Raw genomic sequence first — 15,024 nt, forward strand, 5'->3', positions numbered from 1 at the left:
ATACAAGAAAATATACTGTAAGCTTAAAATGTGCCACCATTTCCTCACCTAGACTTGTGTAGGACTAGGAATAAGCTTGTCTTCCCTGCACTAGATACACAAATCTATTTAGGTTAGCTCCCAACTTTTGTTCTCAGGATTATTCCAATCAGTTTCTCTTTACCTAACCAAGTCCATGCTCATTTTTGCTGCCTTACTTGGTTTCTCTCTAACTTATTAACATCCTTGTCATAGCACAATGTCCAGCACTTAACAGTGTTCCAGCTGTGTTCTTGCAACTGCTTGAACATGTGTTGTAGTACAGTTGTTTCTGTATGCAGTACCTCCTAATTGCAGTTATCATGGTACAGAATTCACATCCAGTTTATAAACATGTCAAGTAAGTAAACTTTAAAGGAATCTTTTATCTTGGCTCTTACCATTGGAGAGAGAAGGAGAAACTCAGAGGCAACTAGCTGTTCACCTCTAGTGCTTCCTTGCTGTTTTCCAACAGGCCTAAATGTTAACTTTTTTTCCTTCCCTTTTCAGAGCCCATTGCACTTAACATTTTACCTTTGGTTTTTAAACTTTTGTAGAGTGTTCCAGAAGCAGCACTCTGTAGGCATAAGTCTTTTCAAACATTTTTCTTTTCACTCTCTCCCTCTCCCAGGAAGCCTCTCACGTTTTAAATAAATAGCTATCTGGACGAAGAATAACAATGCTTTCTTCTGGCTTGTTACCAAACATTCTATGCTTAGAATTGTTACGTGTGGAATTCTATTTACCCTTTATAATGGTAAAAGCACCATCAGCAGTGATATTCCTGCTCTGATCATTAAACTTAGGTGGTGGTTAATGATTGCAGTGCCCTCTGCAAGGAGCGCACGATGCAGTGGTGAGCAGGAGGGCTGACCGGGCTGAAGTGATTTGGAAAGTTCACAATAGATAGTTGGCATTTTTTCTGTCAGCTAGGGCTCTCATAAGACCGCAGGCAGCAGGAGTGAACGTAGGAGGAAACAATACATCTGCAGACACTGGCAGACAGCATCACTTGCCAAATTTGGCCACAGTTCCTCTAGATAAATAATTTCTCAGTGACGTGCTGGGTTGAAATTATATAAACAGCAGAAGTTACTAAGACCTGGGCCCCGGAGTACTGTGGGTTTCAAGATTTTCTGAAACCCACCATCAGTACTCTGACATCTACAAATATTTTCCTCTAACAGCTGATGCCGGGGACAGGGCAATGTTACCATCGCTTTGTATGTACTGGAGATTTCAAATGTACTGAAATAATTGCTCTTCAGCCACAGCTCTGGTCATGACGTAACCACCAGCCTCTCTGCAAAGGCTTATATAAAAGTTATCAAAGCAGCAATCTTTTCCTGGAGTGGCTGTAACCTTTTATAGCAACAACTACACGAGCATTTCAAGAAATGTAATTGGAAAAACACTGTATTAAATTTCAGTCTCCGAAAGTATCATGGGTTTCTAAAGAGGTAACTGCTGACAATAACACGGCTTACTTTGCACAATGAATTCACGAGGCTAGAAGGTACTGGGGAGGGGGATTCCTACTTATGAGCAGACATTAGCTAGCATCTAATGTGCAGTAGTAAGATTTCCTTGATAATTAAGATACTTCCATATGACAGCGATATACACTAGTGCTAACTGAAAAGTATTATACGTCACTGAGGAATTTATGCAGAAAAGAAAGCTGCATAATTCTTCCTGAACAGAAGTATCCCCCAGGGAAACCTTACCTAACTATTTTTATAGAATCATCTCTAGACACGCTTCTGAAGTTATAAAAACAAATCCTTTATTTAAAAGATGCTCTGTGAAAATCAGCTTCCATAACAGAAATCAAACACATACATGTCACACAAGACATTCTGAAGGCAACAGTTGTGTACTGACAGCTACCAATGGCATAGAAGAAATCCAGGCTACGCAAAATGAGTAACTGCATTTATCACTACTGCCTTAGTAGGAAGAAACAGAACTTTTAAGACAGTGTTCCTTTTGTTTTGATGATAAAACCTGCACTATCTGGCCTCTGTTTCAGCAACACTCACAAAGTAAAACTGTTCTCCGAAAACCATCTGAACAAAATTAGTGCACTTTAGTCTCCCAGGTACTAATTAGGAACAAAGCAGGGGTATGCAATTATGGGCAATAATCACTCGAGCACTTTTTCATTTCAGTCATACCTTAATGCAGATTTCTGTGTTTTGAGAGAGTACCTTGAGAATTAATCTTAGTGTGAGAAACTCTTTAGTTTTAAATCACAGTTAATTTTCTTACAGAACAGGTATGCACAGTAATAACACCTCAGAAGCATCTTAGGATTTCACCACGTTAGTAATGTTTATGTAATATTTACATCCGTAAGCATTTTTTTAAGAAGTCACATTTGCAGTCCACCTGTGAGACAATTCCAGTAGTGCTGTGCAGTGTAATGGTACTTCACTGAGTGTAAGGGCAACGGATTAAAACTCCTTCAGTATCTCATTTGCACGTAAAATGTACAAAAGCACAAACAGAGCACGTTCTCATAGTCTCATGTCTTTAAAAAAGGGATGCAGCAAAGCATCTTTTGCAGTTATTCTTGTTGCAGGGTTTAAGTCTAGTAGCTTATCAAGTAGGTCATATGCTTCATCAGGAACCTGATCCCATCCTTTCATGTCTGCTGCCTTATTTTCTGAAGCACCATCATCTTCCTGACAGCTCTTTAAGTGTTGAATTTCTTTTCTGAGTGTCACAGGAGCACATTGTTTGTCTGCTTCAACTGGCAAAGCTGATTCGTCTCCAGATTTGCTGGGCGCGTCACCATGGGATCTGTTACAGCTGCCATTTGTTCCTCTCAGCTTCTCACAGAGGGTTCGTAAGTTTTGAGCTGGGACAACTTGGGTACACAGAACTGATTTACCTAGGAGAAAAATAGTTTTTACAGGCAGTAAGACTTTATTTTACTTGCTCTACAACTACAATTTTTAAGGTTTGTTTCAGAGAAATTTCAAGTACTGAAGCATAACTGACATTAGTTCAAAAATAATAATAAAAAACCCCAAACCAGCCATGTTTTACAGTAAGGGCCCCAAAAAGCCAGAAGTAGCTCTGCTCAGAACAGAACTGTGTTCTTACATGAAGTTATGAATTGACAAGTTGTCACTCAGTCCACACAGCATCATTTTCCATTTCACTCTCATCTTAACAGAACTGAGAATTAAAAACCCAGTTCAGTTTATTGCTTATATTATTGGTTTATACACCTCTGCTTGGAGAATTAAAATTGATGCTGTCAGTCACACTTCCAGGTACAAAGTGCTTTAATGTTTGCCTTGCAGGCAATGAGGAAAATGGTTATTTCCATTTTTGTGCTTTTTTTCCTCCCTCCCAACAGGCCCTCTTGCTTTTTTATAGGTTTTTTTTTTGTCCGTTTGTTTTACTGGTCCTTCTTGAAGTTGGATAAAAATGCAAGGTTTACATCATCTAAATATTAAGTCAATACAACTTAAGGCTCCATGGCAAATTTTGCAGGAATAAACATTACTTCAAGAATTCTAAGAAGTAGGAAACATTTAGCTGGCATATTTCACCTCAAGTGGCCCTGACTTACTGAAAGGCAGCAAAGTTAGGAAATCCATAGAATGAATTACTCCACATAAAAAATTATAAGACTGAAAAATACGAAGCTTTCCTAAAACTCTGTATGTATGGATAAGTGGTGTTATTTTGCATGCAAGAAGTGTGACTTACCTCCAAAGTGACTCCCAAAGTTAAAAATTTGTTTAAAATAAAAACAAGTCACAACTAGGTCATAAATCACTGTATTCAACAGCAGACCAGGCATACATTTTCCCCTTCTCCCCATAATTAAGGTTTGCATACCAAAAGTTTTAGCAGCCTGAATGGTTTCTCGAGATCCACGAACTGTCATGATTTGTGCCAAAGCAGTTAAATCATCGCTTGCTTTGTAAAATGGATACCGTCCACTGAGCAGAGAAAGGAATACAATTCCTGCAGACCACATATCAATTGCTGTAGTAGAAAGCAAGCATAGTAACAAGTAAGCAAGTAAAACAAGCAAAATTTCATCAAAAGCAAAATCCCAAATTCTTTAAAAACAAATTATGACCAGAAGTGTTGTTATCAGAGAAAGTAATGTTCTGAGTTACTTACAGGCTGTGGTCACAATGATAACACTTCAGCAAACAGTGTAAACTGGTATACTTGTAAATAAGATCAGATGCCTGCTTTTATGGAGAGTGATTGTCCGTAGAATTTCTCACATGGGTAATTTCGTTAATTTGCTTAAAAAAATATACTGAAACAACGTTTGAAGTTATCCTGATCAGGGAGCTGAGAGGGGAAAAAATGGCCAGTTTTGATACTTCATTAAGTTTGCTTAGATTGAGAAAACTTTATATAAAAGTTCATGAATAAAAAATAATTCAGAATTGAATGTAAATCTTATTTTTCTGGGACTGAGGTTGCCAGTTAGGCATACTAAAAGGTTTGTCTTACTACAAACTTGGTTGCTCTCTAATATGAAACCACTTGACAAGATTGTTTAAGAACTGTAATGGTTATTCATCATTTTCATTGTGTTATGAAGAGTACAGGGAGTTCTCTGATGGAGGAAGCCAAAGCATGATGGAAACTTTAATACTGAAAGTTATGAGAATACCTGTCTGCTGTAATATTTTGGCTAAGTTGCACATTTTGAGAGATGGCAAGGAAAGTGAAGGAGAGAGTCTGAAGAACTCTCAAATTCTAAAGAGAAAAATTAAGTTGGGAAATAAAGTTATAGTCATCCTGCATATCTTCCAGAAATAGGCAGTGAAATATGCAGTAATTAAGTCTGACATTTTAGCTAGAAACACTATTGGCAAAGAGCTCTGAAACTACTAAGTTGATCTACAAACACAGGTTTTAAGTCTTTTATAAAAATCAAAATCCAAGTTATTTATGGGTACAATAATCCAATGTGCAAAAATTTTGCATCTTATCTTTAATGAAAAAGTTTTAGTAGTACTGTACTGATATTGATCTTACCACCTGCTTACAGTGTTATACATCACCCTTAGTATGTGGTTGAGAAAGACAGTCATTAAGGTGAAGGCTTTTAAAGATGTTTATCTAGCTCTTCCTGATACTGTCAAGACAATTATATAGCGAAGTGACTAGTAAGTCCTACAGTTCTGACAGGGTTGGCATCTTCAGCAGACTGTGAGATCTTGCACAATGACATCAAAATCATGATTCCTCTCTGTGCATTTGTCCAGTGGTTAGTATCTAACTAGTGAGGGATGCCATCTTAAAGGGAAACAAAGGAACAAATCAAGTTAAAAAATGTAACTGGATCTGCTTAGGGCCAGGTTGCAAGTTTGGGTTGTATTCTCTGTGTTTTAAACCTTGCTCGGTTATTTAAGGTAGCTCTGGACAGCCAGCTGGATCCAGCTGATAACTTAGTCTTGGCACAAAGACCAAAACTAGTAGCAAGATTGGCAGGAGTACAAGGAGGTGACTACAGCAGTCCCAGATGTTATTGGGTGAGGAGATTTGTTAGCTCAAGTATAGCATTATCTCATAAATATTAGTATTAGTCTACCCAGTTCTAATTAAGCACTTTGTTGACACATTACAGAAGCTTTGCACCACTGACTCAGTACCTTTAGGGCCACACCCGAGGGTTTCCAGGTTTACCCATATTTTCTGTAATCCTGCCCTCCATTACCCCAGAGAACAGAAAACTGTCTGAAAGCACACTTAAGACAACCCTCTGTCCAAGATTTCTTAAGTATGTCTTCTTTCTGCATAAATTCTGTCTAGACAGATTCAGGGATTGTCTAAACTTGTCCTGGATTTCTGGATGTTTTCTAGCTCATAAAGCTGGCTGTTACTGCACAGGCTCAGTGACTCCAAGTAGGCTGCCATACCTCTTGAAATCCCAGCCATGCCCACAGCACAGATCCTGTCTCAAATAGCATTAAGCTATCAAGGGATATGCTGATCAAATGTATTGTAAGGCTACTCTGAGTGTGTATAAGCACTTTCAAACGCTATAAATTGACTATTTTCTCACAAAGTGCTCAGAAAAAGATGGCTATAAACTTATCTTAAATACAAATTTTGAGAACATTTGTATTTATCCTTCATTTCCATAATCAAAACTTATGGTTATACATGACACGTTTAACTTTGTATCAGTCCTCCAATTCTCCATGTACACACAGCTTCTCGCAGTCTACTTGCATCAGCTAATGCATTAACCACCCCTTTGTTCTGCCCCAATATTTACCAGGCTACTGAAACGTATAGGTTTTAGCCCTGAGAAATTAAAAATCTCAGTAAGAAAAAATGATGGAATTTACAGATTACCTATTTAAAGCATTAGCAAAAAGGAAAAAAAAATCCAGTGAAAAGTACTGATTAACTAACACTTCATAAAAACCATTGCACTCATACAATTAATTATGCCTATGACAGCAAAATACGTGTCAAACTGTCTAGAAAAGTCTAAAGTATATCCCTATAAGATTTATCTAAGATTTGTCTTGAATAAATAAGCCAACGAGCCAAGAAACTTGATAAAACTTACAACTTTGTTTTCTTTTAAAAGACATACTATTGAAATCCTGCATATGGCAGTACCCCTCAAAGGGATTAAAGACATTCAAGTTTCAAACACGGGAAAATATTCCTAGTTCCTTTTTATTCTGAGTAATGAACTTCAAATTAAATTTGGGAAATGGCTGATAAACGTTAGAAGGGATAATAAAACAAATTTCATGTGTAATGTTTCATGTTGTGTAGTACCTGTTGTCTGAGTGGGGCACTTTGTCAGTACTTCTGGTGCTCTGAACCCAGGTGTTCCTGCTCTGGGAGCAACTTGTTGACACCTTGTAGTAAGAGAAAAATATGTTTAGAATATACATATTGAGAAACAAGTTCTAATTATATTTAATATTTTTAGAATATACTTTTGTGAGATGTGTACATCTGCCTTATTCAGTTTTTAAGTCTGACGCATCTTATAATTATCTAGTGTATAATTATTACCTCATATGAAATAACCTTATTTATAATTACCTATTATATTATTGGTCTTGTTATAATACGTAGAAGGAATACTAACTGCATATTTCAGTCACAATATTTTCAGTTTCACTCAGTGACAACACGTGTTTTCACAGGGAACTTTCAAGTTAAGGCTAATTATCCAATGGCAAAGAATGCCTTAGTTTCTTGGGTGTGGACTTTATGGCTTTTTGTTAATCCAGAGCAAGCTAAGGTTCACTATTTCTGAGCATTGACAACAATTTATTTCTTGTTAGATTAACTAAAAGGTGTGAGATCACTATTAAAAATCTTTCTTGTATAGAAGGTCCAAAGTGCCTTCCTTCTACAGGCCAGCTTTCTTGTGAGTCTAGCAAATTCCTCATGTTTCATTTCTGAACTGACTTTGATAATATCATATTTTGACAGTCAGGGAAGAGAGGTACCACAAAGTTTCATGACTATGTCTACCAAGCAGATTTCTCTGCAAGAATTTCCATTCCCATATGTGGACAGAAAAGGTAAGGGTAGATCGTAGCCAAAATTAACTATAGAGGAGTGGATATGAACTGAGTTATTTAGATTCTCTGGCCTATCCACTATTAAAATATTTCAAATTAAGAAATTCAGCACTGTCGTCTTTCCTTTTTATTCTACATTTCCTGATTTCCAGAATGCAAACAGCCTGGGGAGTGTATTTGACCTCAAGTTCTCAGAAAGCAAGAGTCCAATCACTGAATTTCAATGCAGTTGGCATAATTTAGGCCTATTAGATAACTGCTCAATGACAGATTATTGTCTACTCTAAGTGTTATAACTAACTCAGGGAATTTTCTACAACACTTGTAGGCAGATAATTAAATACAACAGCAACAGAAGATCATTAACAGTGAATCTCTTGCTGCAGATAGCAGTGAACCCATTACTCCACAAATTACATGAACTATTCTTTTTGAAGAGCACACTTGGTGTCATAAGGGCTGCGCAGATCAAATGCTGTCTTTCACCTACTAAATCAGCTGTCCAGTAAATTCAAGCTTTTTTGACCTTGTTTGACAGCATAGTAAGCCATTTTACAGCATTGTTGAAGCAAATTACCTTGAAAGGCAAACACTGCAAACTCTGTCCGTTGCGTAACAGTTACAGGTCAGGTTTGATGGACAACCACTGGCAGCTTTTCTGCCCATCCCATTGCTCACTGCTTTGGTAGAAATAATCTTCTTCTTCGTTATTAACTTCCTAGATGAAACGTCTATCATCTTTGATTGTTTAATGAGCTGCAAAACAGATATTTTTTTAGAAGGTTAAATATTTAAGAAGCTTTCCTTTACATACAGATACCTGTCTTGAAACTGCTGAAAAGACTCTCATCAGCAAGGAGCTCCAATTTTAAAACAGACAATAGCAAATCTTTCTACGAAATCATAACATCTATAATAGTACTTCATTTTTCAGTGGTTACAAAAATTAATATCCAGTAGATATTTTGAAGTTTCAAGTTGTTTTTTTTTTTAAGGTAGCATAATTTTTCAAGCATTCTTTTGAGTCAACATTAGTAAGAAAAAATAAATAAGTATATGAAATAGTTAATGCCACAATAACAAAGTAGTATTAGCTTTAATTCTACAACAAGATGATCATTTTTAGACAAGTCCTCTAATTTAGTTGGGGTTTTTCTCCATGTCACATTAATTCCTAACGACAAAGCAAAAACTTCTTTACATACTTGTTTTTTCTTCAGCTTCAGGTGCAAAATAACAAGCTAAGGTTTCAGAAACTAAGGATATCTTGGAAGGGTACATGTGTAGGAAAGATACTAACTAGCATACAAAGAAGATGAGCTGAGGAGACAGGTATATAACACCTCTTCAGGAGTTTCAAAAGGGACTGAAACAAATGAAAAACTTTTCAAGCCTTTCAGTGAAGTCACACTTAACAATCTCTATACTTAATTGTCAGCTGAGAACTTTAGTTTCACAGGGCTCTGCCTAATCTTATAGAACTAGTTCTATGATTTCCCTAAGATGTAACGAATTGCTCTTACTGATGAGTCATGTTTCTTACTTTTGTATTTAAATTCTCCTGGTATGTGGAACAATAGATGTTGAAATTCCTCTCTCCAAAGACAGAGCGTTGGGCAGAATGGTGCACAGAATCCTCCTACAACATCAACAAAGACAATAAGGATCTTATCCAGTAGTCAGCTGGATACTGGGAGTTCAAGAACTGTGTTAAGTGACATAAAACTGGAACATCTACATGGTAAGTCATTTTCAGGCATCAATTCACTGTGAAGAAAACATCATCTAGGCACAACACCAGACATGCTCACAGAGTTAATCACACCTCATGTGCCCCAAGATGATTTGAAATGTCATCTGTATTTCATTTGTTATATTTATGCAAGTAAGCATACATGAATAATTATTGGTTTGGGGAGGAGTTTAACAGCATGTGGGATTTAAAAAATAAAAAAAAGATTTAGGGTTGTCCAGAGTAACCCATGCTAGAGTTTTATGCAGCTTTCAATGCTGAATTATATCTAACAGATACTGAATGGTGCCAATGGTGTTACATAAAACTAGCTACTTCAATGTGAAAATTCGTTCTGTGCATCAAATCCTGCAAGATCAGCACAGCTTTTGTTCAAGTATTATATCTCCCCCTGTTGGATGAAAAGGTACATTAAACATGCAAAAATATTAATGAAAGAGACTGATAACCTTTCCTCCTCTTCCTTGTTTAATCTGTATTTTTGAGTGTGAGCTGGAGTGTGAGCTTTTATCAGTTGCTCTTGACGCTAACTGTTGAGCAATCTGTTTAGGTGCTGTGACACCGACAGAAACCCCATTTCCCAAGGCTATGTTGGGATTACTTTGTGAGTAACTTCCCTGCTGGCCTTCAGAATGGGCAGTTTTGAGAAGTTCAATTTTTGTATCAGGAGTTCCTTGTGCCAAGCCAAAATCTACCAAAGCATACCTAAAAGAAAGAAAGAAAGAATCAAGAGTCAGAAAGTATCAACCAGTTTCATCAAGTACTCATTACCCGTTTATTCACAGTTTACTCCTCACGTTCCTTAAGTGCTGCTGCCAGCAACACAGTTCTATTTTCCTTCTCCTCTGCTTGTCCTATCTGTCTGGCCCTATTTGTCCCCTCATTTTTATACTAAACCTACTTTTCTTACTTCGCTGTTTCTTGACCTGTAAGCTTTTCAAGTGTGTACTTTCACCACTGACATTTTGAACGCTATTCCCAGTAATCTCTTTCTTGGGTTCTCTAATCCTACAGTTCTGAACTACCTCAGCAAGCAGCCAAGTAAAAGTGAATTGACCTGTCATGGACAGAGGCACAAATGCAGCAGTGATGACAGCAGGAATAATAACAATGCTAAGAGTTTTGCTAAACATCAAGCAATGCTACTGTAAATCACTTATCTTTAACCAGGTAGTTTCCCCAGCAGATCTCCACTAATTGCACCCTACTCACCAGTCACCGTAGGAGTGCTAGCAATGAAAGAGTACCTTACTCAATCCGTTCCAACAAAAAGCAGTACGTGACTTTTTAGCCTTCAGAGACCAAATGCATTAGTTATAAAAATTCATAAGTAGAGAGTTACAAATACCAGCCTGTGCTTAACAAGTACCTATCAGCTACTGATTTTATTCTCATTTTTATTAAAAAATGTTGTATCTATACTCAACAGTAAATTTTCACTTTTTCAGGTACTTGACACTCTGTAAGGCAGACACTAAATTAAATGTTAAAAAAAAAATCTTTCTATTCTCAAATCCCTAAACACAGAAATAGAAGTTTTGCAAATAAGAAGTCTTTTTTAGCTTTATTACTTAAGCACATGTTAGGCAGCTGGAAGGAAGAAAACCAAAAGCCTCATTTACTCTGCTCTGCCAAGACACACATCCCCAGACGAGATCACAATATGGACATCCGGACAGACTTACTGCTTCAGCCTCCTGTTGTAGAGAAAGTTACTGGGTTTGACGTCACGATGAACAATACCAAAGTGATGAATGCGCCTCAATGCTTTAAACAGATTAAACATGTATTCTTTCACTTCTTCAAAGGAGAGAGAATTCAAAATGTCCTGAAAGATTATTTGGATACTATTATTATGCAGCTACTTTCAGTTAAGAAATTTTACTGCACATAAGAAGTCTGGGACTCACCAAGAAGGATTCATGTTCCAGATATGGCATAACAATAACCACGTGATCATTTTTCCTAAAGCAGTATTTCACTCCCATAACGTTATCTTGTCCCCTAAAAAAGAGAAGTAATGTCACTGAATAAAGACCAGAAGATGAATTTGGATTTTCCTTTATTTCCTGTAAACTTCAGTCTGGCTTTCTTTTAATATCTAATTTATACCTTGGCAACGGTCTTATTAGCAGTAATTATGTTGTTCTCGTGTCATTCTTATGTTCCATTTGAGTTCTGTGATTTGCGATGCGGGCTCTACAGATCTGGGGCCATGGTTTGTAGTTACCACTGCATTTAAATGTAGGAGTTAATGACACTGGCTACTCCAAAAAGGTGCTATTGGGCACACTGGTGACTAGAATTCATTCCTAAAACCGTAATTTCTGATTAAGAGATTATTTTTTCCAAGCAGCTGTTCCCACATACATACGTTATGGAATTTCTCAGATGGAAAATGTAGTATACGGTCTGCAAACTGAGACTAGCAAAAAAGGACATTCATTACAGATAAGAATCCATTTCTTACTTGCTCCTGCTATAAGTCTCAAGCATTTCTGAGATTAAAAAAAAATGGAAGTGAAGTGCCAAAACTTTACATAAGTAAATGCAGATCAGCAAGACAATATTGAGCAGTTTAATCATGACAATCATAATTTAAGTACCCTGCTACTGTGAGGCACTGAAGTTCAGCAGCAATTCGCAGAGGGTGACTGGTTGGAATCAAGTGCTTCAGAGCCATTTTTTCTTCACATCCAGTTTGCAGTTGCGCTGTGGCCAAATAAACAGAGCTAAAAGTACCTGTAAAAAAAGGGAGAAAAACACTGTTTTCAGCATCTTTAATTAAGTCAATTCAGATTTTTACAGAAATGATCCAAATGTTCACAGTCTTACAGCACATCTGACACTACGCCAAAAGCAGATTCCAGAAGAGAAAATGGGCCGTTTCTTTTTTCTATTACTGAATTCAGTGATCTTGTATACCATTTTTTTAATGTCAGTAAAAATGCAAATGTTACACTCTCTAACTTGCCTGGGACATAGAGCTCTTTGAATGTAAATTTCCTATCTTTGATTTGCTTTCTTGTTTAGGTAGCTCTCTTTCATCTGACATCCAACCCTTCTTTCTCTGCAATGTAAGTCGGCTATCTAATGCTAATCTGGATAGCGATGCTTTTGCTATTCAAAGAACTGCTGAAATCATTACATTTTCCTTAATTCTTTTACCTTATTTGTAAAATAAGGCTTCTTCTCTACCTTATAAAGGTATAACTTTACTATTTGTTTGCCTCCTGCATTACCACATAGGCAGAACACGACAGACTCCTTTGAGAAAGGGAGTATTCACACTGCACAATAACCTTACAGCTTTAGGTTTTATTATTACAGTTTTATCTGTTACAGTTTTAAGGATATCCTAAAATATTTCTGGGAAGGTTAATTTACCCTAATGATCTCAGATACCTGAACATGCAAGTCAAAGCATTCTTCCCTATGAATAAGCAGTTCAAATTTACTTTTGATTATATTTTAACAATTGTGTTTGTGTCATGCTAAATTTAACAGTCTGTGAGTGTACACATACATCAAAATGCCAGCAAAACCTCTTAAATACTTCTTGTGGTCATAAAAAAATCTAGTGTCCCATAAATTGAGTACAATTGCTCATAGCAACATGAGTTACCAAGTTGACCTAAGACCTTCTTTTTGGTGGTGAGAACTGCTAAAACAAAACAGACTCCTGAATGGAATCCTGAGTTGAAGCTTGTCTTGTCTTTATGCCACAGAACTGCTAGTGGTATTTTTGGCTTCCAAGAGCATTGTTTGCTCCCAGGAGAGGATTTGGAGTGCTATTCATAACTGGAGTTTTAGCTTGACTATTCTATCTTATTTATGACAAACAGAACTGCACGTTTTCTAGAAATTTTGGATGACTGTGCAGAATGGTGCTTTTTACTTTCTTTGACAGACAAACTTTTAGCCCCCTGGTTTGCCACCACAGTTACTCCATTGCAAAACAGCTAAAAAGCTACCCTGCTTCTCATAAACATCATTGCTTTTAAGTGTGGAATGTCATTCCTGAGTAAAGTTTCAAAGAGCACTGAAGTCCCAGACTCAGAAGCCACCAGGAATCTACTTATACTCATACCTACCTTCTAAAACAATATCTACAATAGTATCTGTTGAATGTCAGGAGTACCTAAGATTTGATCCTGTATACCCTGAAAACAAAAACCAGCAACAACAACAACAAAAACTAAAGCAGCTATAATATTCCAGCCTCCTCCCACACTTCTGCCCACAGTTTCAGCAGAAACAAAGCCAGTAGTTAAATATGTCAAAACATAAATGCACATAAATAGACTTCCCATGTAAAAAAAAGAACAGAGTTCTTAGACTTATGTTCTACAGTCTACCCCTCAAAATGTTAGCTGTCAAAACTAGAATGCTGGTTTTGTGAAAAGGCTTTTATAAAACAGATTTTTTTGAAAATCTCCTGAAATATTTCCTAATTAAAACCCCTATATGTCCAGGAACTTATTACAATTACTGTACACACCGAAAAGTAAATCAAAAGGCACCTGGCTTAAATTGGCATTTTAGATTTATACTTATTAAGATATACATACCAAAAGAGATGTAAGTTTAAGCAAGCTACAATAAAACATTTACCTTCTCCAATTTTTTCCTTAATTTTGAACACATTTACAAGCTGTGGCACTGCTTCATAAAGTTTTTCAATATCTTTTTTTATTCCTGCTGTGGAAAGAATGGGAAAATCAGTTGAGAATGTTATTGCTCGATCCAGTACCTGCTCTGTAGCTCAGATCATAAATCATACTTCAATTTCTAGTACTGTAACTTGACAAACGGAAGGAAAAACAGAAGGGCACCTTTCCTTGCTGGCATTACTCTCTGCATAACTGATCATCTTCTTCACATTCCCTTACATGCTGCAGCATTTTAAAAAATGTTACCTACCTAGAAATTCCTGCCACCTAGAAACTCCTAGGAGAGGAAAAGCTGTTTTTGTATAACTTCACGTTACAGCTCACTGATGAATGTTTCCTGTGACATGCAATGTCAGAGTCATAAAAGACGAAAAGCAAAGGAGCACATCCATGAGATGCAAACCAAGAATCAAAAATGTAGGAAAATTATTATTATTTAAGATCACTAATACGATCTCTTAAATTGTTAGTAAATACCAAAAAGCTTATTTGCTTTGCATTTAAATTATTGTACTTTGTGCTGCAATCACTAGATGGCAGGACAAGGATGTTGTACTGCATTCCTTCCAAAACTTAGTTTTCCATGCAGTTCCTGAATGCTTCTATTTTAATTGTTCTCTATTTCTCTCGAAGCTGAGTATGAAGCAGGGCTAAAGAACATTTGATTATGCAGAAGTATGAAAAAAATGCTATTTGGAAACTACATCAAATGGAAAAAAAAAACCAAAAGTTTATCATTTTCATCCTAAAAATGAATAATAAATTCAATTTAACAAAAAAATCAATTGTATTGCATACATAAAAGTGTACCATGTTTTACCTGAACAACAAGTTATAAGTAATGAGAATTACTTTCAAAATATCACCAATATGCTTGTAACAAAGCATGGATTGGTAAAACATGGGCCTTACTGCTCAAGAGGATAGCAATGTTATTAGTTCTGAAATATCCTAGACAGCCCTTCATGCCAAAAGGCCATGTGCCATAGGACGGACGTAGAAAATGGTTTGAAATGCCTATATGGTTCTT

At 36.6% G+C, this 15,024-nt stretch overlaps 1 protein-coding gene across 13 annotated transcripts in view; it reads right to left on the reverse strand.

The window, feature by feature from the left end:
• Positions 1-1,782: 1,782 nt before the first annotated feature.
• CDC7 (cell division cycle 7) overlaps positions 1,783-15,024 on the reverse strand; it is a 39,803-nt gene continuing 26,561 nt past the window's right edge. For 7 of the 13 annotated variants that reach the window (XM_046944783.1, XM_040705141.2, XM_040705138.2 and 4 more), the window contains exons 3-12: positions 13,936-14,022; positions 11,928-12,063; positions 11,232-11,325; positions 11,007-11,149; positions 9,771-10,026; positions 9,112-9,207; positions 8,146-8,324; positions 6,808-6,890; positions 3,877-4,026; positions 1,783-2,914 (exon numbers count right to left, since the gene is read on the reverse strand). In XM_046944783.1, the coding sequence (XP_046800739.1) occupies positions 2,538-2,914; positions 3,877-4,026; positions 6,808-6,890; positions 8,146-8,324; positions 9,112-9,207; positions 9,771-10,026; positions 11,007-11,149; positions 11,232-11,325; positions 11,928-12,063; positions 13,936-14,022 (1,601 nt within the window). In that variant the 3' untranslated portion in view covers positions 1,783-2,537. The remainder of the gene's footprint in view (positions 2,915-3,876; positions 4,027-6,807; positions 6,891-8,145; positions 8,325-9,111; positions 9,208-9,770; positions 10,027-11,006; positions 11,150-11,231; positions 11,326-11,927; positions 12,064-13,935; positions 14,023-15,024) is intronic. The other 6 variants (XM_046944784.1, XM_422347.8, XM_025153089.3 and 3 more) reach the window with 1 other exon arrangement.

This window comes from Gallus gallus, chromosome 8 (genome assembly GCF_016699485.2).
Source record: "Gallus gallus isolate bGalGal1 chromosome 8, bGalGal1.mat.broiler.GRCg7b, whole genome shotgun sequence".
Taxonomy (NCBI): Eukaryota; Metazoa; Chordata; class Aves; order Galliformes; family Phasianidae; genus Gallus; species Gallus gallus.